This window comes from Nematolebias whitei, chromosome 3 (assembly GCF_014905685.2).
Source record: "Nematolebias whitei isolate Nwh7 chromosome 3, NemWhi1, whole genome shotgun sequence".
Taxonomy (NCBI): domain Eukaryota; kingdom Metazoa; phylum Chordata; class Actinopteri; order Cyprinodontiformes; family Rivulidae; genus Nematolebias; species Nematolebias whitei.
In genome coordinates, this window is record NC_056500.1 from 45367585 (window position 1) to 45392883 (window position 25299).

The 25299-nt window shown below is 41.3% G+C and overlaps 2 protein-coding genes across 2 annotated transcripts in view; both read left to right on the forward strand.

Moving 5' to 3' along the window:
* boka (BCL2 family apoptosis regulator BOK a) overlaps positions 1-17165 on the forward strand; it is a 22662-nt gene extending 5497 nt beyond the window's left edge. The window contains exons 2-4 of the mRNA XM_037675005.1: positions 369-497; positions 11503-11666; positions 16290-17165. Coding sequence (XP_037530933.1) covers positions 369-497; positions 11503-11666; positions 16290-16415 — 419 coding nt within the window. The 3' untranslated portion in view covers positions 16416-17165. The remainder of the gene's footprint in view (positions 1-368; positions 498-11502; positions 11667-16289) is intronic.
* Positions 17166-19674: 2509 nt separating this feature from the next.
* atg4b (autophagy related 4B, cysteine peptidase) lies at positions 19675-24008 on the forward strand (the record flags this gene model as incomplete). The annotated part of the gene is given in 6 exon segments (XM_037698298.1): positions 19675-19730; positions 23106-23207; positions 23302-23373; positions 23461-23559; positions 23759-23860; positions 23936-24008. Coding segments are annotated over 6 exon segments (458 nt in total), but the record flags the coding sequence as incomplete, so codon positions are not given.
* Positions 24009-25299: the final 1291 nt, after the last annotated feature.

A 25299-nucleotide genomic window follows, 5' to 3' on the forward strand; every position in this document is an offset into this window, starting at 1 on the left:
CCAGTCATGTCTGCAGTCTTTCCTCTGTCTGTGTGGAGCTGGAAACCGGTCATGTCTGCAGTTTAAGCTGAATGCAGGGGTTAGAAGGAGACCTGGTTCTGGTCAAACCACAAACGGTAATTGTCTTCAACATATTTTCCTTGCAAAACACACCCAACCTGAACATGTTGGTCGTCCCGTCAGCTCTGCACCACGTGTTCGAAACATGTCAAACATGCCTGGTGTGGTTGGAAGAAACTCCTGAAGATATTGCGTTTACTTCACTTTGTTTGTTTTCTTCTTGAAAGTTGATATATTTTAGTGTTTCCTTGTCTGCATGAGGAGAACTGAGAACACGACTTAAGTTCAGTTTGTTCTGTTTCGACCAGGCGATGAGTTGGAGTGCCTTCGACCCACCGTGTACCGTAACGTAGCTCGACAGCTCAACATCACCATCGCGTCAGAGAGCGTGTTGTCCGACGCCTTCCTGGCTGTTGCCGCTGACATCTTCTCCACAGGTACAGCACCGCTTCCTGTTTCCAAGACACAGCTCTAGTAAAATACCAGTTTTTATGGTGTAAAAATAATTAAACCTTGGTAAATCATTGCAAAACTTTTTCTTCCTTCACAGGGACATTTATTCTGTATAGACCTCCTGCAGGGAAATATATAAAAGGATGCAATAAGCTGGTTGCAAAAGCATTAAAACCCTGAAACTTATACTTTGTTGAAGGTCCTTCTTGTTTAATGACAGCCTTCAGGAAGTTTAGTCAGGAGGCCATCAGCAGCCGTCTGTAGACCTGGTAACATTTGTAAACTTTGTCTTGATGAAGTACTCCGAATCTATTGGACTGATTCTGATTCTGGGAGGCAAGATATCGTCTTGTTCACAGCTCTTTCAGATCACACCTCAAACCAAGGTCTGAACTTTGGATAGGACAGTCTTAAATCTTTATTTTCTTTTGGTGATGTCATTCTTTTGATTTAAATGATTCTTGGGGTCATTGCTGTTTAGAAAAATAAAATTTCTCCTCATTTGCTGCCTCAGAGAACCCATGTTCCAGCTGAAGAAATGCAACCCCATGGAAGATTCTGCCACCACCATGCTTCACTGTGGCTGTGCTGATCTTTTGGTGACTTTAGTTTTGTTTCATTACATCACAAAGTTCTTGTACCTTGTCACAGAGCGAAGAAGGGGAGTTGAAAATACCATGAGCCTTTGCACGTTGTGAGCTGGATTACTTGCACCTTGCAGATGTTGGATGCTGTCTATCATGGTGCTCCAAGATTCATAACTGGCTGCAACTATCATACCCACCACTGCATCCTGTATTCAGAGTCAGAGTCAGAGTTTCTTTATTGTCATTCGCACCTCATGTGGTACATGTGGTGGAGCGAAATTATGTACACAGGGTCCCAGTTACATCCAACAATAAAATGTATAAGAAAAACAGTAATAACATCTAAGATATGAACTAAGAAAAACATCAACTAAATATACACTAAGCACTCATAACATAAAACATTGAACATCAGCACAAACATGAACATGAGTCTGTGAGCAGATGTGCACGCATGAACACATCAACATTGAAACAGATCAGCAGCAACATGAAACAGATCAGCAGCAACATGATATGGTTTTACACAGTGATTATTCTAGTTAGAGATTCATGAGTCTAACAGCCTCAGGGTAGAAGCTGTTCCTCAGTCTAGTGGTTCTACACTTAATGCTCCTTAACCTCCTTCCTGAGGGGAGTGGGGCAAAAAGTGTGTGTGCTGGGTGGGTGGGGTCCTTCATGATGCAGGTGGCCCTCTTCCTGCATCTGGAGGTGTAGATGTCTGTGATGGTGGGGAGACTGATTCCAACAGATTTCTGTGCAGCCTTCACCACTCTCTGCAAAGCTTTTCTTTCTGCAGCTGTGCAGCCTCCATGCCACACATTGATGCTCGAGCACAGGATGCTCTCCACTGCACACCTGTAGAAGGAGGTGAGGACTGAGCTTCCCAGACCAGCTCGCCTCAGCCGTCTGAGGAAGTAGAGTCTCTGATGAGCTTTCTTGATCAGGCTGGTGGTGTTGTTGCTCCAGCTGAGGTTGTCATTCATGTGTACACCCAAGTACTTGTAGCTGGAGACCACTTCCACCGCAGATCCTCTTATGTTCAGGGGGGTGTAGGTGTTTTTGTTCCTTCTGAAGTCCACAATCATCTCCTTTGTCTTCTTCACATTGATGTGAAGGTTATTCTCTCTGCACCAGCTCTCCAGGTGTTCCACCTCTTGCCTGTAGCTGGACTCATCATTGTTTGTGATGCATCCCACCACCGCTGTATCATCTGCAAACTTTACAATGTGACAGCCTGGATGGGTAGCTGCACAATCATATGTGAGCAGAGTAAACAGAAGGGGGCTCAACACACATCCCTGAGGAGAGCCAGTGCTGAGGGTTATGGTGGAGGAGGAGAGGTTGTGGATCCTCACTAACTGTGGTCTGTTTGTTAAAAAGTCTAGTACCCAGTTGCAGATGGAGGGGCTTAGTCCTAGTGTGGATAGTTTGTCCATCAGGGTTTGGGGGATCATGGTGTTGAAGGCGGATGTGAAGTCCACAAAGAGCATACGGACGTAAGAGTTTTTCTGCTCCATTCACTGGTTAACTGGTCATCATTAACTTCACACAGACTCTCCCACTGGTACATTTTCATCTTTAAGGTCGTTTTCACACTAGATAGTCCGGTAGACTCAGTTCGGTTCGGGACCAATATTCATGAGCTTTTGTTTACATTTGAGCTGGTGCGTTTGCATTCACACTGCACTGTGCAGTCGAGTCAACCTGTTGAACCAACCTATTCCCCCGCTCGCCTGTGGGGGCGCTGCACCAAGAACTACTGAAAGAAATGACACAAAAACCTCTGAAGATACTTCTTCTTCTTCTGTAAATAAAAATAAAAATGAAGTGGCATCAAGTTTTAGCAGTTTTAGGAGTTATATTTTGTCATTTTTCAAAAATGGACTTAGCATGAGCAGAAGACGAGACAGAAGACCATGGAGAATATTGTTTTTCACTCAAGGCAGCTGACGGCTCCATATAAGGTCAGAGCAATGCGTGTTTGTTTACCCTGCGGAGCGGGGCTCGGGCTGTTTACATACACACTGTACTCGAACCGCACTGGAGTTCGCTTCTACCGGACCGAGACCTAGGTTTTAGCCTGGGCCAGAGTTCGCCTTTTTGTTCCGTGACAGAGTTCGATGGCGCGTTCACACCTCCCTAAACGAACCGGACTTTATAGGAAAACGAGCTAGAGTTCGATTAAAGCGGACTAAACAGGGCTAGTGTGAATGCACCCTGAGTCACTTCTTGGTCTGGCTGGGCCATATCATATTGTTCACGATAATACCGGTAAAAAAAAGCTTGCCCGGGCAAATAAATAATATCATAATATGCTAATTTCATGACGTAATACGTCAGGGCGCCTCGCTCCGTTAACAGAACCGAGCGCGCTGAACGACCAAACCGAATTGCGGAACCCCCTCCACCTGTCGGTACTGGTGTAACACTAATTAGTTGCGTGCAATTCTAGCTAGCTAAAAACTAAAAACAAACTACGCGCTGCTCAGCTGTCTCTCCATCCAGCACTAAACTGCCGGTACAAATGCAGCTCGTCTTTTTTCTCCCCCCACCCCGCTCTGGGCTGCCGGTGCAGGCTGCGTCTCCCCCGCTCTAAACTGCCAGTACAAACACACACAGCTCAACTGTCTCTTGTTCCACAGTCCATGGACCAAGAACAGAGTCGGGTGATGAAAGACAGAGCATCAGAGAAATAAATGCGTCATTCCTGCAGGAACAGAGGAAGCTGAAACTCCACAAGCTTCAGGGTCAGCTGATCACCTTGTTACAAGTTCTGGAAGTTATAGCTCATTTAAAGGAAACATATTTTGTTACATTTATGCTCAACAGATCTTAAGCTTCATTTTATTTAGTTATTTTGGGAAATTTCACCTGCACTTTAGTTTTTGTGGTGAATTTATTGATCTGTAGATTGTGCAGCCATTTTCAATCTAAATAACAGAAGGATCATTTTTATACTTGAAGACTGAATACTTTACTAAATAAAGTAATTTAATTAAAATTACCCCTTATTGTTTTTTAAATTTTATACAATACTGCAAAGATCACTATTGAAAACTGGGTTGCCACATCAGAATCCAAGATGGCCACTACTAACTGTCTGTACTGTGTGTGTGCGTGAGTGCGTGCGTGTGTCCATCTATCTATCCATCCTCTTTTGTTATACAAAATAGACCTAATAATCATAGATCAGATAAATAGTGTTAGCTTATTATTTACAAACCAGATTCCAAAAAAGTTGGGACACTAAACAAATTGTGAATAAAAACTGAATGCAATGATGTGGAGGTGCCAACATCTAATATTTTATTCAGAATAGAACACAAATCACAGATCAAAAGTTTAAACTGAGAGAATGTATCATTTTAAGGGAAAAATCTGTTTCCAAATTTAATGGCGTCAACAAATCCCAAAAAAGTTGGGACAAGTCCATTTTTACCACTCTGTGGCATCCCCCCTTCTTCTTACAACACTCAACAGACGTCTGGGGACAGAGGAGACCAGTTTCTCAAGTTTAGAAATAGGAATGCTCTCCCATTCATGTCTAATACAGGCCTCTAACTGTTCAATCGTCTTGGGCCTTCTTTGTCGCACCTTCCTCTTTATGATGCGCCAAATGTTCTCTATAGGTGAAAGATCTGGATTGCAGGCTGGCCATTTCAGTACCCGGATCCTTCTCCTACATAGCCATGATGTTGTGATTGCTGCAGAATGTGGTCTGGCATTATCGTGTTGAAAAATGCAGGGTCTTCCCTGAAAGAGATGACGTCTAGATGGGAGCATATGTTGTTCTAGAACCTGAACATAGTTCTCTGCATTAATGGTGCCTTTCCAGACATGCACACTGCCCATGCCACAAGCGCTCATGCAACCCCATACCATCAGTGATGCAGGCTTCTGAACGAAGCGTTGATAACAACTTGGGCTATCCTTGTCCTCTCTGGTCCGGATGACATGGCATCCCAGTGTTCCATAAAGAACTTCAAATCGTGACTCATCTGACCACAGAACAGTCTTCCATTTTGCCACACTCCATTTTAAATGACCCCTGGCCCAGTGCAAACGTCTGAGCTTGTGGAGCTTGCTTAGAAATGGCTTCCTCTTTGCACTGTAGAGTTTCAGCTGGCAACGGCGGATGGCACGGTGGATTGTGTTCACTGACAATGCTTTCTGGAAGTATTCCTGAGCCCATTCTATTATTTCCTTGACAGTGGCATTCCTGTTTGAGGTGCAGTGACGTTTAAGGGCTCGGAGATCACGAGCATCCAGTAGAGTTTTACAGCCTTGACCCTTACGCACAGCGATTGTTCCAGATTCTCTGAATCTTTTGATGATGTTATGCACGGTTGATGATGATAACTTAAAAGTCTTTGCTATTTTATGCTGGGTAACACCATTCTGGTATTGCTGCACTATCTTTCTGCGCAACAATGGTGGAATTGGTGATTCTCTTACCATCTTGGCTTCTGAGAGACACTGACACTCTGAGAAGCTCTTTTTATACCCTTGTCAACTGACCTAATTAGTGTTAACTGGTCTTCCAGCTGTTTGCTATATGCTCAATTTCCTTTTTCCAGCCACTTATTGCTACTTGTCCCAACTTTTTTGGGATTTGTTGACACTGTGAAATTTTGAATCAACATATTTTTCTTTTAAAATGTTACATTTACTCAGATTAAACTTTTGATCTGTCATTATGTTATATTACAAATAAAATATTGACATTTGCCATCTCCACATTATTGCATTCAGTTTTTATTCACAATTTGTTTAGTGTCCCAACTTTTTTGGAATCAGGTTTGTATATGTAAATGTTTCTGTTTAGTGCCCTGAGATGACTTCTGTTGTAACTTGGAACTATATAAATGAACTGAACTGAAAATGTACATTAAGATGCACCAAAACAAGGTATACTTGCTTTTTTCACAGATTAATTCCAGTCCAGACAAACCATCACTTTTCATATCCATCAGTGATTGATGACATCAGCAAACCACTTGTTTCAGTTGAATTGTAGAGGATATGTGTCACAGTAATGGTGGAAAGTCTGGAATAATTGATTGTGGGTAAAATAAAATAATAATTAGTAAAACCTGACATTTGATCAGGGTGTGACAATGTTCCACTGTGATCCAGGAGGGTTCACTGGCACTAACCTGGACTTTATAACAAAACATGGTTGACTTTTTAAGGAAGTCCCTTTGGAGATTGTTCTGTCAGGGGAACTTCAGAGTTTGAGGCAAATAAGGTTACTGAGAGAACGAGGAACTAATTGTACTTCTCTTGTTGTGGGCTTTATCTAACTTCAAAATCAGATTTGTAAGTTTCACATGCTTGCTTTATTTTGCAGACACTTCCTACACACTCAGATCACAGGAATGCCCATTAAAGATGCTTCTATCTCCTTACAGAGAAGGAACTTTGGTGAAAAACATCCTGACTGTATTAGCACAAAATGTTTCCAGAGTTTGTGATTGTTTTAAACTGTTCTGGACCCACACAAGAAGTTCAGAGATGAGTTCCAGCTGGCTTCTTCCTTGGGGGGTGTTGACGTGAAGATGTGCTGCAAAGACAATTAAGGGTCAATCTTCAAAAAATCCAGTTATTCTGATCCTCGGCAACATTCGGTCTGAAAAATAAGGATGTTAATTAAATGAACATCCTCTTATGGTTAGAAGCCCCTATGGCATGTGTTTCTCTTTCTTCTAAGAGAGTTGCTGAGCTGCTGATGCAGGCTGCAGCTTCCGCGATGGCAAAATAAATGTAGACACAAACTGGAGACAGCTGTCCAGACAAGTCACTGTGAAGGAGAAGTCCTGAGAAGCTGTAGATTGTGACCACAGACGTGTCATACTTCATGAGATCGGTCAGCAGTGTCATGCTGCTCTGCAGAGATAAACTGCTGCAGTTCTTTGTAACATCCTCGACGCAGCTCGCCTAACATCACAACTGTCATGTCCGGTCTCTGTTCCTGGCGTTTGTTAACTTGGAGTGTACTCCGTCATAACCAACAGGCACAGAGCCAAGTGTTGATGTAGAGTCACCCATGTGTCCTGTTAGCCATTGCTCTATAGCTACACTTGCTATGATTTACGTTTGTATTTTATGGTGGTACATTTGTACTCGGAGGGTAAAATTGCCAAGTGGGAGAAACCTCTCAAGGCCCAATATGGCTGCCCTGAGCACGAGAAGGTTGTGATGACGATGAGCTGCAGAGGCTCAAATTCATCACTCGAATTTTGAACATCCCAGAGCCCTCGCAGAGGTCTCAGATCATCCTCAGACTCCTCTCTGCTTACTTTCTGATGTGTTAAAGGGCTAGAGCTGTTTGGACACCTGAATGGGAGCTCTTCTGATGACAAACCATCCAAGGCTACAGCCCAAATGTGAGGTCTGACCATGCTATGAAAAAAATGTTTTGACTCTGCTTATTGTCTCGTCAGACTCCAGTGGATTAAATAAAAAATGCAGTCGTGGGTTGAGTGGTAAATCCAACGCGAGCAGAGATGGGCAACAAATAAACTTGTTAGACCTAGAAGAGTTGCAAGCCTTGCCCATGAGATCAGGCCAGTATTAAAAAAAAAAATGCTATGCAGCTTGCTGCTCAGTTGTTCATAAACAATCTGGATTTAGAGACAATTAGCTTACCACTCAGTCTTAAATTGATAATTTGACAAATAAGTGAGGTACTGAGTTCGATTTATTGTGTAGCTGGCACTAGGCTAAAGAGAGATCACCATCGAAAATTGGGTTCTTACATAAAAATCCAAGATGGCCGTCTCCATATTTACATGTAAACTGATCACTCCAATAATTTGAGGAACTATGCTTTCTAGTTTTTAAAATTCTTAAAAGTATAGTTTCCTCAAATTATTAAGGTGGACTTTGGGGTGAGTGAAAATTAATCTCTGGTGACCAAGGCCACCATTGGCCACCCCCTGGCTCCGCCGTCACACCCGATAGTGAGTACAATCGCTTCCTCTACTCGCCAGAATCCATCACTTTGCATTGCCCGAGACGAACAACAACAAAACTGGCTCTGTGTAGTGTAGGCCTGTCACGATCACAAATTTTGCTGGGCGATTAATTGTCTCAGAAATTATTGCGATAAACGATAATATTGTTTGAAATTTGACAATAATTAGTAATTGTCAATTTTAAGAAGAAATGTTTAATTTGTTTTGAGTGTAGTACCTTTTTTCAACCACCAGATGGCAGTATAAGACTGAACCGAAGGATGGATAGTGAGGGAGTGAGCTGTCTCTTTAAGAAAAATGGAAGGGAGGCCCCTTGACGTGACATGGGCTGTCTCTCTTCAGTTCTCAAAATGGCAGATGCTCAGTGTGGTTTGAGCTCTTTAACATAGCATTTTTCACACAAAGCTTTTCATAAACAATCAGTAAACAAGTTCTCAGCTTATTTTTGCAGAGAAAAACTTTTTACACAAAGGCATGGGTTTCAACTGTGAATTTTGGAGCTTCGACAAGACGGAGGTTTTACCCCAAGGTCAGCCTGTTAGCTTAGCTCGTAGCTTAGCTCGTAATTTAGCTGCTTTTAACGATCCAAAAACGCGATTTTGGATCGTTAAAATGGATTTTAAAGAAAAGCGAAAAAGGGAGGGGTCAGTGAAGATCACCAGAGTCTAGCCTTTTGTCATCCAGTGTCTTCAGTAGAAAGAGAGAGACAAAGAAACGATAAAGCCGATAAATGAAAACGAGGTTGATAATTTTCATTTATCATGCGATTAATTGATTTATTGTTTATTGCAACAGGCCTAGCTCTGTTCTTCTCCACAGTGTAACTCCTACCACTTGATCATGTCTTACACCAAAAACATTAAGGTTTACTTACATTCCCTGTTCAATTAGTCCCAAAAAACTCATCTCGAAAAGTCCAAACATTCACTATTCAAACCCCTCAGCCATCGGCGTACCGCTCGTTAAATTTAGACAAACACAAAATACCTCATAATCCTTTTGATCTAGTTTTTCTGTGCTTCTCCAGTTGTACTCGCCATATTCTGGTAGTTTTCTGCTTGCAGCTCAGTGCTGGTATTGTCAGCCATGATGGTTCAGGGAGGGACTGTGTGACTGCACTGCTGTGAAAAGATGTGCCAATGTAGGAAACTGAAGATGGCTCTTATTTTGACTTTGACATATACTGTGATATTTTAATTGACAGCCCTAACGAGTTGTGTGTCTAGGTACAGTCAGGTCTGCACATCAGGTGTTGAGCTGTAACAAGTCTCAGGTGGTTCTTGTTTCTTCAGGAGGTAAAACAGTCAGAAAGGCCCCCAGTAGACAACCAGACTCAGACCTTCAGCTTGTTGATGAGTTCAGCACCTGAACTGTGTTGCTGTGAGGCAACAGTGGCTTTTCACCACAACACGCTGCTGCTCACATTTTGAAACACAAAACAAAGTTACGAAATATGGCGCTACGCAGCAAAATTTGACTTGAGGTGTTTTTTTAATCTCCAAAACAATTTTTGTAGTTTTCTTGTAGGAGTTTAAATGAATTGTTAAAACTATGCATAATAATTACCATCTTAAACCAGCTACTAGAGAGCCCAAGCCAGAAGATTTATCATCTTATGTTGGACAGTTAGAGTCCAACACCCACAATTTTTTCACATTACACATCCAACAAAACATATTTATAATTAATATCTACATTCTGTGGCAAACTTTGAAAAGTAACGCAAGCTGGTTTAAAAAAATTAGTTTATTTGACGATTTCAAGTTGTTTCAGACACAGCTTTGGAATCAGCCTCTTCACTTCTATAGGGTGTGGCATCCTGCAAGACCACAGATTACTGCTGATCGAGGCTGGAGACACCTGCAAAGATGGGCAGTCTCATTAAAAAAACATTCCCATCCCACATCTGTTCGCACCTCCACCCTCACCAAACAACCCCCACCTCCTTTCTGACTGAGGCCTAGCATTATTTTCCACCGTACACGTCGCTCTGGCCTGTAAGTCGCATCAGTCCAAATATGTCTAATGAAGTGGAAAAATACATAAATACGTTGCTTTGCCATATACATCTCATCTATTATGCGTCACCGCTGCTGCGTCGTGTTTGTTACGCGTCACCAGTGACAACCCGAAAATGTGGGCCGGTGTTGTGCCAAAAAGTGTTTGGGTGCCAAATGGTGGCCGCAAGAGCGTTCACTGAAGGACTTTAACAAGAATTGAACAAGATTAATACTTAAAAACAATTATTTGTTTGTTCAAAATTATAGTAAAGATGTGTCTTAGTGTAACTTTTGCTTAATAAATGCACTTTGATGATCAAATCAGCTGCATTTCAGAAGTATTCACTGCCTCGGTGCTTTGGGAGCGCGCGGGGGGAATCGGAAGGAGGAACACTGCACATTTCTTTGAAAGTTAACAAGATAAAAACCTAAAACAATTATTTATTTGTTTGACATTACAGTAAAGGTGTGGCTCAGTTGAACTTTTACTTAATAAATGCACTTCAATGGTCAAATCAATTGCATTTCACCTGGGCGGCGCGGTGAAATGCAGCTGATTTGATGTTTGCTCCAGGAGTTCCAGAGCGAGACGAAGGTGTCTTAGTATGGCAAGCCAAGTGTGTCATTAATAGCCACTTTTACCTATTAATGAGACACTTGCCTTGCCATATTTGGCAAGGGCCCTCCAGTGGCTGAAAATGGTAGTGTTCAATATTTTCCATGTCGGAATGAATGAAATCATCAGATCTCGGCCAAAAATTGAATTATAAATATGGGAAAAAAACATATATTAGTCGCTTCGCTGTATAAGTCGCAGGACCTGCAGATTTATGCAAAAAGGTGCAACTTATTCAGCAAAAAATATGGTAGCTCATTTTAAGAAGGCCCCAAGTGCTTTATGAGTAAAAACTGTTTAATATATTCATGCTTTTTCTGACCTTCCAAATACAGTAAGCTGTATTCAAAGAACAGAGTCCAGCTGATTTCAGATTGTGCTCTTGGAGAGAAACCTGATGTTGTTGTGACGACTCAGACACAGAGGATGTGTCCGAGGAGCCAGGCCTCCTGTTGTTTGTTTGAACAGCTCACTGAACTTGTGGCTGGCTGTAAGTCATGCGGCAGCAGAAAGCTCCACTCAACATCAGCACTGTTAAAAACAAAATAAATAAATATATATGTATATATTTTTCTATTATTTTATTATTTGTGGAACAGAGGGGCCTGCAGGCCTGATGCGTGGCCGCTGAGGCTTTTTAATGAATTCATCCATCCGTCACCAAATGACTGTTGCTGAGCTAAATTCAGCTCTTCTTAGTTTTTGAGCAAAACCTTTAAAGTGCCTAACTAAATTGTCACCCTTTAATCATTTCTAGGACTCAGTGTGACTCGGTAAGACTTCAGGACATCTTTGTGTCCCCTCAGGTGTGACGTGGGGGAAGGTGGTTTCCTTGTTCGTAGTAGCGGGGGCTCTGGCACAGGAATGTGTGATCAGCGATCATCAAGCAATGGTCCACACCATCGTGGACTGCATGGGGGAGTTCGTCCGCAAGAGTCTGACCTCCTGGTTAAAAAAGAGGGGGGGCTGGGTAAGTAAAATGTGACCCTGATTATGTGCTTATATTAACTTTTGGAGACAATACAGCTAAAAATGGCTGCCACAGCCAAGTGGCTTTAGAAACCATGTTAGAAAATGTTTAGAACTTGGTCAGGACGTGCAGCAAAACTGCTGGTGTTGACCTGCAGAACCTCACTGACCTGCAGAACCTCACTGACCTGCATAACATCACTGACCTGCAGAACCTCACTGACCTACAGAACCTCACTGACCTGCAGAACATCACTGACCTGCAGAACCTCACTGACCTACAGAACCTCACTGACCTGCAGAACATCACTGACCTGCAGAACCTCACTGACCTGCAGAACCTCACTGACCCGCAGAACATCACTGACCTGCAGAACCTCACTGACCTGCAGAACATCACTGACCTGCAGAACCTCACTGACCTACAGAACCTCACTGACCTGCAGAACCTCACTGACCTACAGAACATCACTGACCTGCAGAACCTCACTGACCTGCAGAACCTCACTGACCTAGAGAACCTCACTGACCTGCAGAACCTCACTGACCTACAGAACCTCACTGACCCGCAGAACCTCACTGACCTGCAGAACCTCACTGACCTGCAGAACCTCACTGATCTGCACAAGGTAAGGTCAGTGAACAAGGCCAGGCTGATTCTGGCAGATCCTGATCATCCACTCCATGGTGCGTTCAGGTTGATTCCATCTGGACTCAGATATCTGCTGTCCAGATGTTGGAGGAACAGACTGAAAACTCCTTCATCCCTGTAGTGATCAGGCTTCTCAACAAACACTGATAATTTCTGTACTGTTGTTTTCACGTTTCAATGTCTTGTCTAGTCTGGATGTTTTCTGTGTCTACTGACTGAAACAAATTGCCCCTCGGGATAATAAAGATTCTTGAACTTGAAGACTTGGTGTGGTAGTAGCTGAGAGTCATTCTGAACACATGGTAACTTTGCACTTGTCTCTTAATGAACTTGAAAGTGGGCAGTGAGATGCATTTCTTCAAAGAAATCTACTTTCATTCATTTTGAACCTTCACTAAGCTGAGCTGTTTCTGTTGTTTCTAAATTCTCTCTCTGCTCCTTAAATTTGACAAATAAAAGTAATGAACTAGGGATACACGATATTGGATTTATGGCTGATATTCGATATGCCGATATGTTAAAATGTATTTGCCCGATACCAGTACCAATATTTTTTCCCTAGACCTACTTCCAGAGACTACATATCTTTCTCTGCTGTGGAATTAAAATACTACATTATTCTGCATGCTCTGTCAGTTTGTCCACATGCAGATGCCAAAAAGGGGCTGAAAATGATGTAACACTTCAACTTGGATTATGTTTAATGTCAAATTTATTCATGACATTTACTCCAACACAATGACAACACTCGAACAGTGCAAATGTGTATATTTTCACAAATCTAAACTCAACCTGTTTGTAAGCAACAAGTGAAAAACGCATAAGTAGTAGTGCTTCAGTAGATGTACTTGACAGTTTCTTAAATTAAAAATTCACTTAAAGCAGAAGCCTTTTGTATCGGTGAGTTATTTTGATGGAATGGCCGATGTCCGATATTTAACTTTATCGTTAAAATTGGCGGATACCGATAACCATGCCGATAATATTGTGCATCCCTATAATAAATAATATTTATTTAATTGCTGCTAACACTTTCAAGCTTGCTATTGCTGCTCTGTAATTTGAAGAAAGTGTGAGCGTAACCTCTCAACCTCAAATTAAACAAAACTAATAAGATCCTCAAGAGCAACAGATCTGAGTTAGGAAAAGTTTGTTTGGCACCGGGCAGACAGCCACCTGAAAGTGGACTGTTAACAAAGTACGGCTGCACAGTTTTGAGGAGAAGTGGAGTGAGAGAAATGAGCAGCCCTGCGTTGTGTAACTGACCTCAGAGGTTTTCACTCCCCCCAAACAACCCACACACTTCTTCATGGTCAGGTAACTTCAGCTTGATGTAACTCAGGAGCACTTGGTGGAAAGAATGAAAGAAACTGTAAATAAAGAGTTTAAAGTCAGCGCTGACACTGAACTGTGTTCTCTGTGGTTTTCCACTTCGTCTTGTTATATAAATGAAGAGGAAGAAACAGTTTTTGTAGTTTTTAGGCTCAAAGTACCATGTTTGTAGACTAGATTTAAACACAGTTCACGATCTAATAGAGGGAAATAAAAATGTTCTAAAATAACCCACCCTCATTTGAGTTTAGTTTGAAATGGATTTTAAAGAGATATTTAGTGTTTTCAAGTTGGGTTTTGTGGAAACCTTATAGATAAATAATATCTTACCCGCTGGATCATTTGAACTCCCTCAGTTTGTAGAAAGTGTTTAAGGCCGAACAGACTGATGCTCCAGATGTAGCTGATTTAAAAGTGGATAGCTGCAGATTTAAAACGACAGTCTCCTAAACATCACGTCAGCTCACACTCACGCTTGTTTACATTCAGTAGAGCTCTTGTGAGTTTTTGCTAACACAAATCACAGCAGCAGGTGACGCTCCTTCAGTGCAGCCATTTCATGTTACTGCCAAAACATTTATGCTTTGTGAAGCTGACAGTAATGTCAAGAATAAAATGTGGCCTTTTCATGACGGGACATGACATGTTGAAGATTGGAATTGTTTTTATTTGGCAGCGATCTGCTTTGGAAGTGGGTCTTTAATTATAATTATTATATGATAATTAATTATATCATTAAAATGATCCAAGCAAGGCCATTTCCAAAGTGGTTTGCTGCCATCTTAAAACAAATTATTTATAGCAGTTTATGCAAACCCAATTATTTACTGTCAAATTTTACATTGATGTTAATTTTGCGTTATGACAGAAATATTATGGACTTCCAGGCTGCCTCTTTGGGAAAAAAAAACATACATTTCTATGTAAATCACCATGTACTGTGAAATGGATAACCATGTAAAATTGACAGAATATAATTTTAAATTGGGCAAAGATCTGGTAACTGGAAAATTATGATCAGAATCCTTTTTGTGCTCATTAATCAGTGAATTCTTTGTTCCTGTGGATTTTTTGTAATTATTCTGGAAGAACCCTTTTCCATCAGGATGGAAGGATTCCTGCAAAGAAATGTATATTCAGGTTTTTGTTTAATAAAGTGCTAGATCACAACAACTACTATCTCATGGCATTATGTAGAAGGAAAATATCTTGAATCAAATTAAATTATAAACAATAATTTCAGTCCACCATTCTGTTGGGAAAAGTTAGTGTTTATAAAAAAAAAAGTAATCACACCCTTGGATGTTTTTTGGTTTATTGCTGTCATAAATCAGTCATGGTCAATAAGAATCAGCTTTTATTAAAAACAAAACCTTCATTGTCCAAGTGGCATCAATTATAATGGCAAATAAATAAAAATAGGTCATGTACTGTAAAATAAGTGGAGCATAAATATTCACCCCCTTTAAAGTGACTTTCCTCATTCAGCATTTACACACGTCCCATATTCACTCCATTTCTTGATGGATTTAACAGAACTGAGGATGTTCAGGACCTTGAAATCGTTCTGTGGACTTTTCTCTGAGTTGAATCAGGACACTCAACTTAAAGCAGATGAATATTTGTGCTGTCACTTGTTTTACATTACATATTTTTATTTAATTGGTATTACTTTGTGGAAAACTTATTTCCCTTTGACTTTAAAGTCATATATGTAAAGAACGTAAATTTATACAGACCCTGATTGATTTATGACTGAAAAAAAGCATAAAACATCTAAGGAGGTGCATATCTAAGGAACACAGCAGGTTGTATCAAATCAGCTTCGTGATGACTCATCATAAGTGTTGCATCAGTTATATTTGAAGGGGACGTGTCCCCCTCGCAAATAAAAAAATATTTGTTTGGACCCCCCCCCCCCACACACACACACACACACACACACACTTTTACCATGAAACATTAGTTCATCCAGCACTGTTTTTATTTCTTCGTTAATGGAATACTCAAACCACTAAAAGTCCACTCCAGGTTTTCCTGGTTACAACTCTCCACACGCAGAGTTTCTCCGAGGTCTCTTGGCTTGGCAGGATGCTCACAGGGGGAGGAGGGGGTGACACCTCTGTGTTGTGCTCTAGCTTAGCGCTACATTAGTGCTAGCAGTTGTTGACCGGAGTGGGGTGGGGTGGGGGGGGTTAGGATACATGAGAGAAGCAGAGCGTCCTCTATTCACACAAGGAGAGCTGTTGGTCAGGCTACTTCTTGTTGTTCTCTAAAATAGTTATTGAATCAAGTGTTTACTTATGTACGTAAACATAGATGTTTAACAACATGTTAAAATGCATTTGAATGCAAGAAATTGCATCTGCTTTATTAAAATTTTATGGAGGAAGACCCCCCACCAATGTTCCCCCCTCCCACATTACAAATGCTTCTGACGCCAGTGTGACTCGCACATGAAAAAAAAACCACCCACAACAGCATGACTGCGCTATCTGAGCTCTTAACTGCAGGGACGGAGGTTTCACTTTTCTCCTGTCTTTGTCCTCCATCTCCACCTGCACCTTTGTGTGCGTCACCTCCAAACACGTCATTGTTTTGTTCCAGAAGCTGAGCTCATTCTGTGTTTCTCCCTCACAGGCGGATCTGACGAAATGCGTGGTGAACACTGACCCCAGCTTCCACTCCCACAGGGTGGTGTCTGCCGTCTGCGCCCTCGGACTCTACCTGAAGGCTGTGGTGTTGTACCTCCTCAGGGAGAAGTGAAAGATGGAGTCACGCGCTGGAATGTGAGAGGACGCCCCAGCACTGACACGTACCACCAGCATGATGGCATCCACTGCGTGGGAAACATGTTTACACTCGTCTGCACTGAGCCTTGAACACTGAACACACACATTTCTCAAACATTAAACTCTGCGCTGCACAATCTTCTACCTATTTATTGTTGATGCTTATACTTGGCCACAATTTTGATATAAAAAGACACTATTATCCTGTTTTATTTTTATTTTTATTTTTAACTGCTGAATTGCCAAGAGTGTTACCTGTTTTGGTGACTTGCAGTCCTCCTGGTGACAACCCATCAGGACTGTTGTACTGAAAATGTTGGGGTGTTGTGAAAATGTAAATAAAACCAGAATGCAGTGGTTCGCAAATCCTCCCCAAAATCACAATTTATCAAACATCGATCAAACATGGTCACCGGTCAACCCTTTTTAAGCTCCTTATGGTGCATGGAGTTGCACGTTCTCTGTAATTGTGTGATAAATTTGGGGTATTTCAGTTTTACCAAGTCAAGAGGAAAAGAATATAAAAGCCCGACTGGTCCTCGTCAGTACAAGCATCGTGTAGAGTTTCTAAAGCATCAGATCCTTCTTCACTGTTCTCACCGGGTGACTGTGTTATGTCAAAATGTTAGTCGTGTGTTTTTGTTGCACTTTGATACAGTCACGGTTTGTGAGTAGAATTTATTCCATGAATAATTTCACTTTCATATTGCTTGTCGCACTAAGCAGCCTACAAAATATTTAAAGTTGATCAGTTATTTACAAGAACAGATTTTATCATTAAAAATGGTCTTTCAAATGGTCTGAACGTGTTTTTTTTTATTCACATCTCCATGAGTTGTTCTGCTTCATAGACTTATCCCAGAAATTAGTGCCACATTGTTCAAGTTCAAGTAGGTTTGATCACTCGCATCACATGTGGTGCACTGCACATCTGTAGGAGGAGGTGAGGACTGAGCTTCACAGACCAGCTCGTCTCGGCCGCCTGAGGAAGTAGAGTCTCTGATGAGCTTTCTTGATCAGGCTGGTGGTGTTGCTCCAGCTGAGGTTGTTATTTAGGTGCACACCCAAGTACTTGTAGCTGGAGACCACGTCCACTGTCTGTCTCATCTGTCTCCTTCACCACCATGTCCATTCAGGTCTGCTCCAATCAGCACTCTCCTCCCTGGGAATACTCATCACTTCATCCAGATCCTCCACATCACATCCAATCTGTGGAGCATAACCACCAGCAACGTTTAGCATCAGACCTTCTACTTCTAACTTCAGACACATCACCCTATCTGACACTCTTTTCACCTCTACTACATTATTTGCCAACAACTCCTTCAGGACCACCCCTACTCCATTTCTCTTTCTATCCACACCATGGTAAAACTCTTTGAACCCTGCTCCAATGCTGTGAGCCTTGTTGCCCTTCCACTTGGTCTCTCGGGCTCATAAAACATCTACCTTCCTTCTCTGCATCATGTCAGCCAGCTCTCAACCTTTGCCTGTCATTGTCCCCACATTTAGAGTTGTAATCCTCAGTCCTACATTCTTCACTTTCCTCTTCTCCCTCTGCCTCTTGACACATGCCTCGACCGGTCTTGTCATGGTTTGATGAACTCACATTAGTTTTGGTAAAAGTGTTTAACATCAGATGTCCTTCCTGACACAGCCCTCACCATTTACCCGGGGTTGGGACCAGCACAACAGAAACACTGGATTGTGTTCCCTAGTGGTTAGTTTATTATAAGCCATACGACTCCTAATATTTGGTAATGTGCCCGAGTCACTTTCAGTATGAAATCTTTAAAAAAAAAAATTTCACTGTAGATTTTGTTTTCCACAGTTACTTGTGAATATTTGGAGTTTCAATCTGCAAAGGCTAATAGATGACAGAAGCATTCATGACTATTTAACATCACCTGGTAGTTGAAGACTTAGGACTTCTAGCCTCTGCCTCCCTCTTCTGGAACATCCCTCTCTGCTGTGCCTCAAAAACACTTAATGTCAAAGCTCATCAGTTCTTGATTGTTAAATAAATGTTTAGTTACATCCAATTTCTGTCTCTATAAGCCAAATGACTCATCTGTCTTGAGCTGAAACCACAGCAAGTGTGTCATGCGCAGAAAAGTGGTGTTAGCTGCTGTAATTGTTTATTAGCATTTGTGTCAAGTTCATTGTCTCATTTAATCAGTTGAGTGCGTGATAAAATAATATATTTATACAAGAACTTACTGCTATTATGTTCTGATGCATGCTCAATAATCCAGGTGGTAGAAGAATCCATTCAGAGGACCTGACTCAACCTTGTTAAAGTACTACTGTTATGTTTGTTTACAGAAAGCAAATCTATATTTTATACTATTCTTGTATTTTAATTTCAAAATTTTAAAGGCAAATAACACAAATTCAACTTTTTTCAGGTTATCAAGAACTGCTTTAATGAGATGACAGTTTTTTTAACTTTATAGTAAAAGATTTGAAGTTTCAAACAGAATACTGTACACAGAAATGAGAGAGATAAAAATAGAAATTCAACTCTTTAGCCACTGTAACACAAAAATGCACAATGTGACCTTTTTTGTGGTCATCACAAAATATTTTGACATTTGCATCTAGTTGAACTATGTTAAAAATACTGTATTTTTAATGATGAATTATTGGTCTTTGTTCATAGCAACGGCAATAACAAGAACTTTAATTTCTATTTAATTTCTATTTACTGTATTAATTTTATCGTAAACTTTATCCAACTTTCATGAACGCATCATGAATCTTTTCAGCACAAAAAAATAAAAAATAAAACTGTCCAGATGACCTGACTGAAAAATGTTGGATTGTATACCTGGATTATTGAGCATGGACTTTGTTGTTTTCAACCAGTTTGACACGACTGTCAACAAAGAAGAGGGCCGGCAATGGAGGAGGGGGCGTACCAAAGAGACCATCTTATCACAAGCAGAACTGGTTTGTTCTACTTTGGAGTAAGCTTTTGGGGGAAGAATCAGTTTTGTTGTGTGTTTCCTTGACTGATGAAGCCTTCTGGATCGAAGGTGAAACGTTTCAGCACAAAAAAAGAAACTGTCCAGATGACCTGACTGAAAAATGTTGGACCATGAATCTATTTTCCTCACACGCTAGCCAATCAGGATTGGGCTCTGGGCAAAATAAGATCTATATCTCAGATATTATTGGATGTTGAGAAAACGTCCCGCCCTTTTACACGATACTCTCTTTTCATTGGTCCAGCTCATTAGGGTGCAGAGAACAACAAATAGGGTGAAAATCGTCGGGATGGATGCAGGTAAGCAATATTTTATAGTACGTTTACGTTTCTTTCTCTGTTCTGACAGCCCAGTCTAACTACAACAATGTTTACCATCAACATTTAATAAATAATACTGATTCCCCACACTCTGCCTCGACAGCAGCGGCTAAGCTTGCCGCTAGGAGCCTCGGTGACGTTAGCTAGCTAAAGTGATGAGTAAAGCTAACTAAGATTGCTAAATGTCTGAAAGCTCCGCGCTGACAGCGTCCTGTGTCACCATATAACGCAGGTTACTGTCTCAATGTCAACAAGACGGATACCATGTGTTCAAAATGGGTTTCCTCAAGAAGTTGCTCTAAGTTTTAACTTAGACTCCCTTTTAACTTCGTGTTCCGCCTTAAGGCGAGCATCTCACTAGCATTTAATAATGTTTGTTCCTCATATTTCCAGCAACCGAGGTAAAGAGGAGCATATTTTGCTTCCAGTTTCTCCTCATTATAGTAACAAAAAGCAGAGTTTAAATGTACAAATCACCGCTGATGTCCGGGCGACTGAAGATTTAAAACTTTCTGGACGAGCCTCGGTGTTGTCTCTGAACAGACAGGAAGGACTGTTTCTGTAGGAGCAATGTTCAGGACTTAATGTCTCTGAACAGACAGGAAGGACTGTTTCTGTAGGAGAAATGTTCAGGACTTAATGTCTCTGAACAGACAGGAAGGACTGTTTCTGTAGGAGCAATGTTCAGGACTTAATGTCTCTGAACAGACAGGGAGGACCGTTTCTGTAGGAGCAATGTTCAGGACTTAATGTCTCTGAACAGACAGGGAGGACTGTTTCTGTAGGAGCAATGTTCAGGACTTAATGTCTCTGAACAGACAGGGAGGACTGTTTCTGTAGGAGCAATGTTCAGGCTGTTTCTGTAGGAGCAATGTTCAGGACTTAATGTCTCTGAACAGACAGGGAGGACTGTTTCTGTAGGAGCAATGTTCAGGACTTAATGTCTCTGAACAGACAGGGAGGACTGTTTCTGTAGGAGCAATGCTCAGGACTTAATGTCTCTGAACAGACAGGGAGGACTGTTTCTGTAGGAGCAATGTTCAGGACTTAATGTCTCTGAGCAGACAGGGAGGACTGTTTCTGTAGGAGCAATGTTCAGGACTTAATGCGGTGCTTCAAGGTTTCTCAAGCCTTTAATTGTCTATATTTCTGCATAAATATGACAGAAAACATCAGATTTTTACACAAGGCCTAACGTAGATGAAGAGAACCCAGTTAAACAAATGAGACAAAACATTATACTTACATGGCCATTTATTTACTGAAGAAAATGATCCAATACTACACAATTGTGAGTATGTGAACCTCTAGGATTATCAGTTAATTTGAAGGTGAAATTAGAGTCAGGTGTTTTCAATCAATGGGATGATGATCAGGTGTATTATAATGGGTGTACAAACGTTCAGGCACCATGGTAAAGTCCTTTGTTTTCCCCAGCTGGTGTGTATTTGTATACACACACTGAACTTCTGATTAGAGATGGTACATGGACTGTACTTATATAGCACCTTTCTAACTAATGAAGATCCTCAAAGCTCTTTACAATCTGTTCCTCGTTTAACCATTCATACACTGATGGGACACACATCAGAGGCTCTGAGGGGTTCAGTGTCTTGCCCAGGGACACTTCAGCATGTGACTGCTGGTGGATTCGAACCCCCAACTCTTGCGTTGGAGGACGACGGCTCTAACCACTCAGCTGCAGCAGATGTGTCTCATAATGTGACTTCTGAAATAATCTGGACATCAGAAATGAGTGTTTGGACCTCCAGCCTAAACTGAGAGTAAACATCTTTATAGTGATCTTGTTGACAATAAAAAGCTTTAATAATACATCTACAGCATTGTTATGAATGCTTCTGATTCACAGTGGAGTTTATAAATCAAGTTTTCTGACATTACTGAAATACAGCAATAAATTAAAGGCCTAGAGTTCCTTGACAAGATGCATATCACCCGCTGCCTTCCATGGCAAAGAGAAATGTTTTGGTTAAACCTTGTAAAATGGCGGTATGGGATTTCAGGTGCTCTTAGCTCAGAGTATGTGTTGAGAATGACTCAGCTACCACCGCATGAAGTTTTACCTCAATATGTTTGATGAGAGGCAGCACGGTGGCGCAGATGGTAGAGCTGCTGCCTCTCAGCGAGAAGGTCACCGGTTCCAATCCTGGTCCAAGGACCTTTCTGGGTGGAGAGAACATGCAAACTCCACCCAGTTTCCATGCTCTCTCTGTGCATGTGTGAGTTTTCTCCGGGTACTCCAGTTTCCTCCCACAGACCAAAAACATGCGTGTTAGTCTGATTGGTAACTCTGAATTGTCTCTAGGTGTGAGTGAGAGAGTGAATGGTTGTTTGTCTCCATGTGTCCCTGTGATTGACTGGAGACCTGTCCAGGGTGTACGTCCTTGCCTCTCTCACAGTGACTGCTGGATATGGGCACCAGTGACCCCCGCAACCCGAAAAGGAAGAAGAAGATGGATGGATGGATGGCGAGTTTTATTTGTTTTTGTGTTGATAAGTGCAGATTAGCTGTGGTGGCCGTCTTAAATTAAGGTGTCTCCACAATGTAATTTGTTGTAGGTTTTCATCCAATAATTCTAAGTTTCCCTAAAATTCATCAAGTGGTTCATGTGATATTTTGCTAACAGACAGACAGGGACAACGGTTCATGCCAAAGTTTTAATCTAATATTCTGCATCACAGTAGTGCTCAGACTCAGAGTATGTGTTGCTACTATCACATCAAAATATGGTTAATATCTGTAAAACGGGCTGTTTTCTTGTTGTTTCCTATGGTTAGGGTGAGTAGCCATATTGAACTGACTCCTAAAGCTAATCGGTTGTAGATGAATGATCTAATGGTAATGAAGTTTTATTAAAAATTGCCCTGTGGTTCATTGGGTTATTATGCTAACACCACACACACACACAGAGAGAGAGAGAGACAGGGACAAAAATATCATCTCACTTTAACCTTTGTCACCTTAAAGAACAATAAGTGTTTTGACAACAGCAAGACTTTTAAATCTAATTATATTATTTAAGTTAAATATTTTTGAAAAGCATTACAGTATTTTTCTTTTATAACGTTTGATACAATATTTATGCATTTGGACAGCTTGCTTGTAAACTACAACCAGATAGAAATGTGTGATTTTAAAGATTACAGAATAGAAACACTCGCTCTGGAAGTGACTGGGTTTGTTTCCAGCAGCTAATGGAAACTCCATCTTATCTCTGACAAATAGCTTCAGCTATTTCAGCCTCAGAAATTAGTCCATTACTAAGCACAACAACAACAACAACAATAATCATGTCCTGCTTCTTCTCACTTCTCTATGCTCTTGTTTTGCAGCCACATTGACGTACGACACACTTCGATTTGGAGAGTTTGAAGATTTTCCTGAGACCTCGGAGCCTGTGTGGATCTTAGGGAAAGAATATAATGCACTTACAGGTGGGCTTTTAAAATGTACATATTGTAGTGGATTAAAATCAGTTTAGTAAAAACTGCATCCAGTAAAGTTGATGTTGATTTCTGCTCAACGCAGAGAAAGACGAGATTCTATCAGATGTCACTTCACGACTGTGGTTCACGTACAGAAAAAACTTCCCGCCGATCGGTGAGCTAACCACTCATCTGTGTTTGCAAGTCGAAGTCTTGAGGGTTTTTTTCTTTTAGTCACAGGAAACCCCTAAATGTGTTCCAGGGGGCACCGGGCCTACGTCAGACACAGGATGGGGATGCATGTTACGGTGCGGCCAGATGATCCTGGGAGAGGCCTTGGTGTGTAGACACCTGGGTAGAGGTAAGACATCTTTAACATTCAAGACTTTAATCGTTGCTTTGTGTAAAATAGACTCTAGATTTGATCACATGAGGTGTGTGTGTGTGTGTGTGTGTGTGTGTGTGTGTGTGTGTGTGTGTGTGTGTGTGTAGATAATCTTCAGTGGATTCGTTTGTACCAGGCAGAACTTGTTTCAGTCAGACTGGCTTTGTGTTTTCAGACTGGAGATGGGCCAAAGGTCAGAAACAAAGAGAAGAGTACATCAGTATTCTCAATGCCTTCATTGACAAAAAAGACAGCTACTATTCCATCCATCAGATTGGTGAGTAGTGAGCGTCAGACCCGTCCAGTGGAGCGACTGGAACCACTCAGGAGTTTTTCTTCCTTAATGCTGCAGCTCAAATGGGAGTCGGAGAGGGAAAGCCCATTGGACAGTGGTACGGACCAAACACAGTCGCCCAAGTTCTAAAGTAAGAACTGAAGAACGCTGGATTCTACCTAAACACCGAACAGATATTTTCAATTATTTATATTTTTTTGTAATTAACATAAACATTTTAGACATTTGGTCAACAAATAAAATGAGCAAACAAGCTCCCCTGGATCATGTTTGAAAGAACTGAGTTGAATGGTGAAATTAGGGGCATTTTGTGTGAGTTTAGTTGTAACTTGTACACAAAAACAACTCCACTCCATTTTATTTTAATTAATTCAACCTTTATTTATACATGTTAGTCTCACTGAGTCACAAGGACACATTTTCAAAAGAGACCTGTTTTAGATGAGCATATAAATTACAGACAATAAACATCTATTAAAATACAAAGTAATGTTATAAAAGTCATCAAATCAAGGTGCCATATAAAACAAGGTAAAATACTAAAAACAAGAAGACATTTTCTTAGATGTTTCATTAAATGACAGGTACGGACTCTGTTCATACGTACGTATAAATATCTGTAAACTTTCTCTTGTCCCGTCCAGGACTTCTGATCCGCTCAAGATAATTTAGAGTCAGAGTTTCTTTATTGTCGTTCTCACCTCATGTGGTACATGTGGTGGAACGAAATTAAGTAAACAGGGTCCCAGTTACATCCAAGAATAAAATGTAAAAGAAAAACAATGAAAACATCTAAGATATGAACTAAGAAAAACATCAACTAAATATACACTAAGCACTCATAACATAAAAACATTACGTCGAAGAGCAGCACAAACATGAACATGAGTCTGTGTGAGCAGATGAGCATGCATGAACACATCAACATGAAACAGATCAGCAGCAACATGAAACTGATCAGCAGCAACATAATGTGATTTTTCACAGAGATTATTCTGGTTAGATATTTATGAGTCTAACAGCCTCAGGGTAGAAGCTGTTCCTCAGTCTAGTGGTTCTACACTTAATGCTCCTCAACCTCCTGCCTGAGGGGAGCAGGGCAAAGCATTTGTGTGCTGGTTGAGTGTGGTCCTTCATGATGCAGGTGGCCCTCTTCCTGCATCTGGAGGTGTAGATGTCTGTGATGGTGGGGAGACTGACTCCAACATCTTCTGTGCAGCCTTCACCACTCTCTGCAAAGCTTTTCTTTCTGCAGCTGTGCAGCCTCCATGCCACACGTTGATGCTGGAGCACAGGGTGCTCTCCACTGCACACCTGTAGAAGGAGGTGAGGACTGAGCTTCCCAGACCAGCTCGTCTCAGCCGTCTGAGGAAGTAGAGTCTCTGATGAGCTTTCTTGATCAGGCTGGTGGTGTTGTTGCT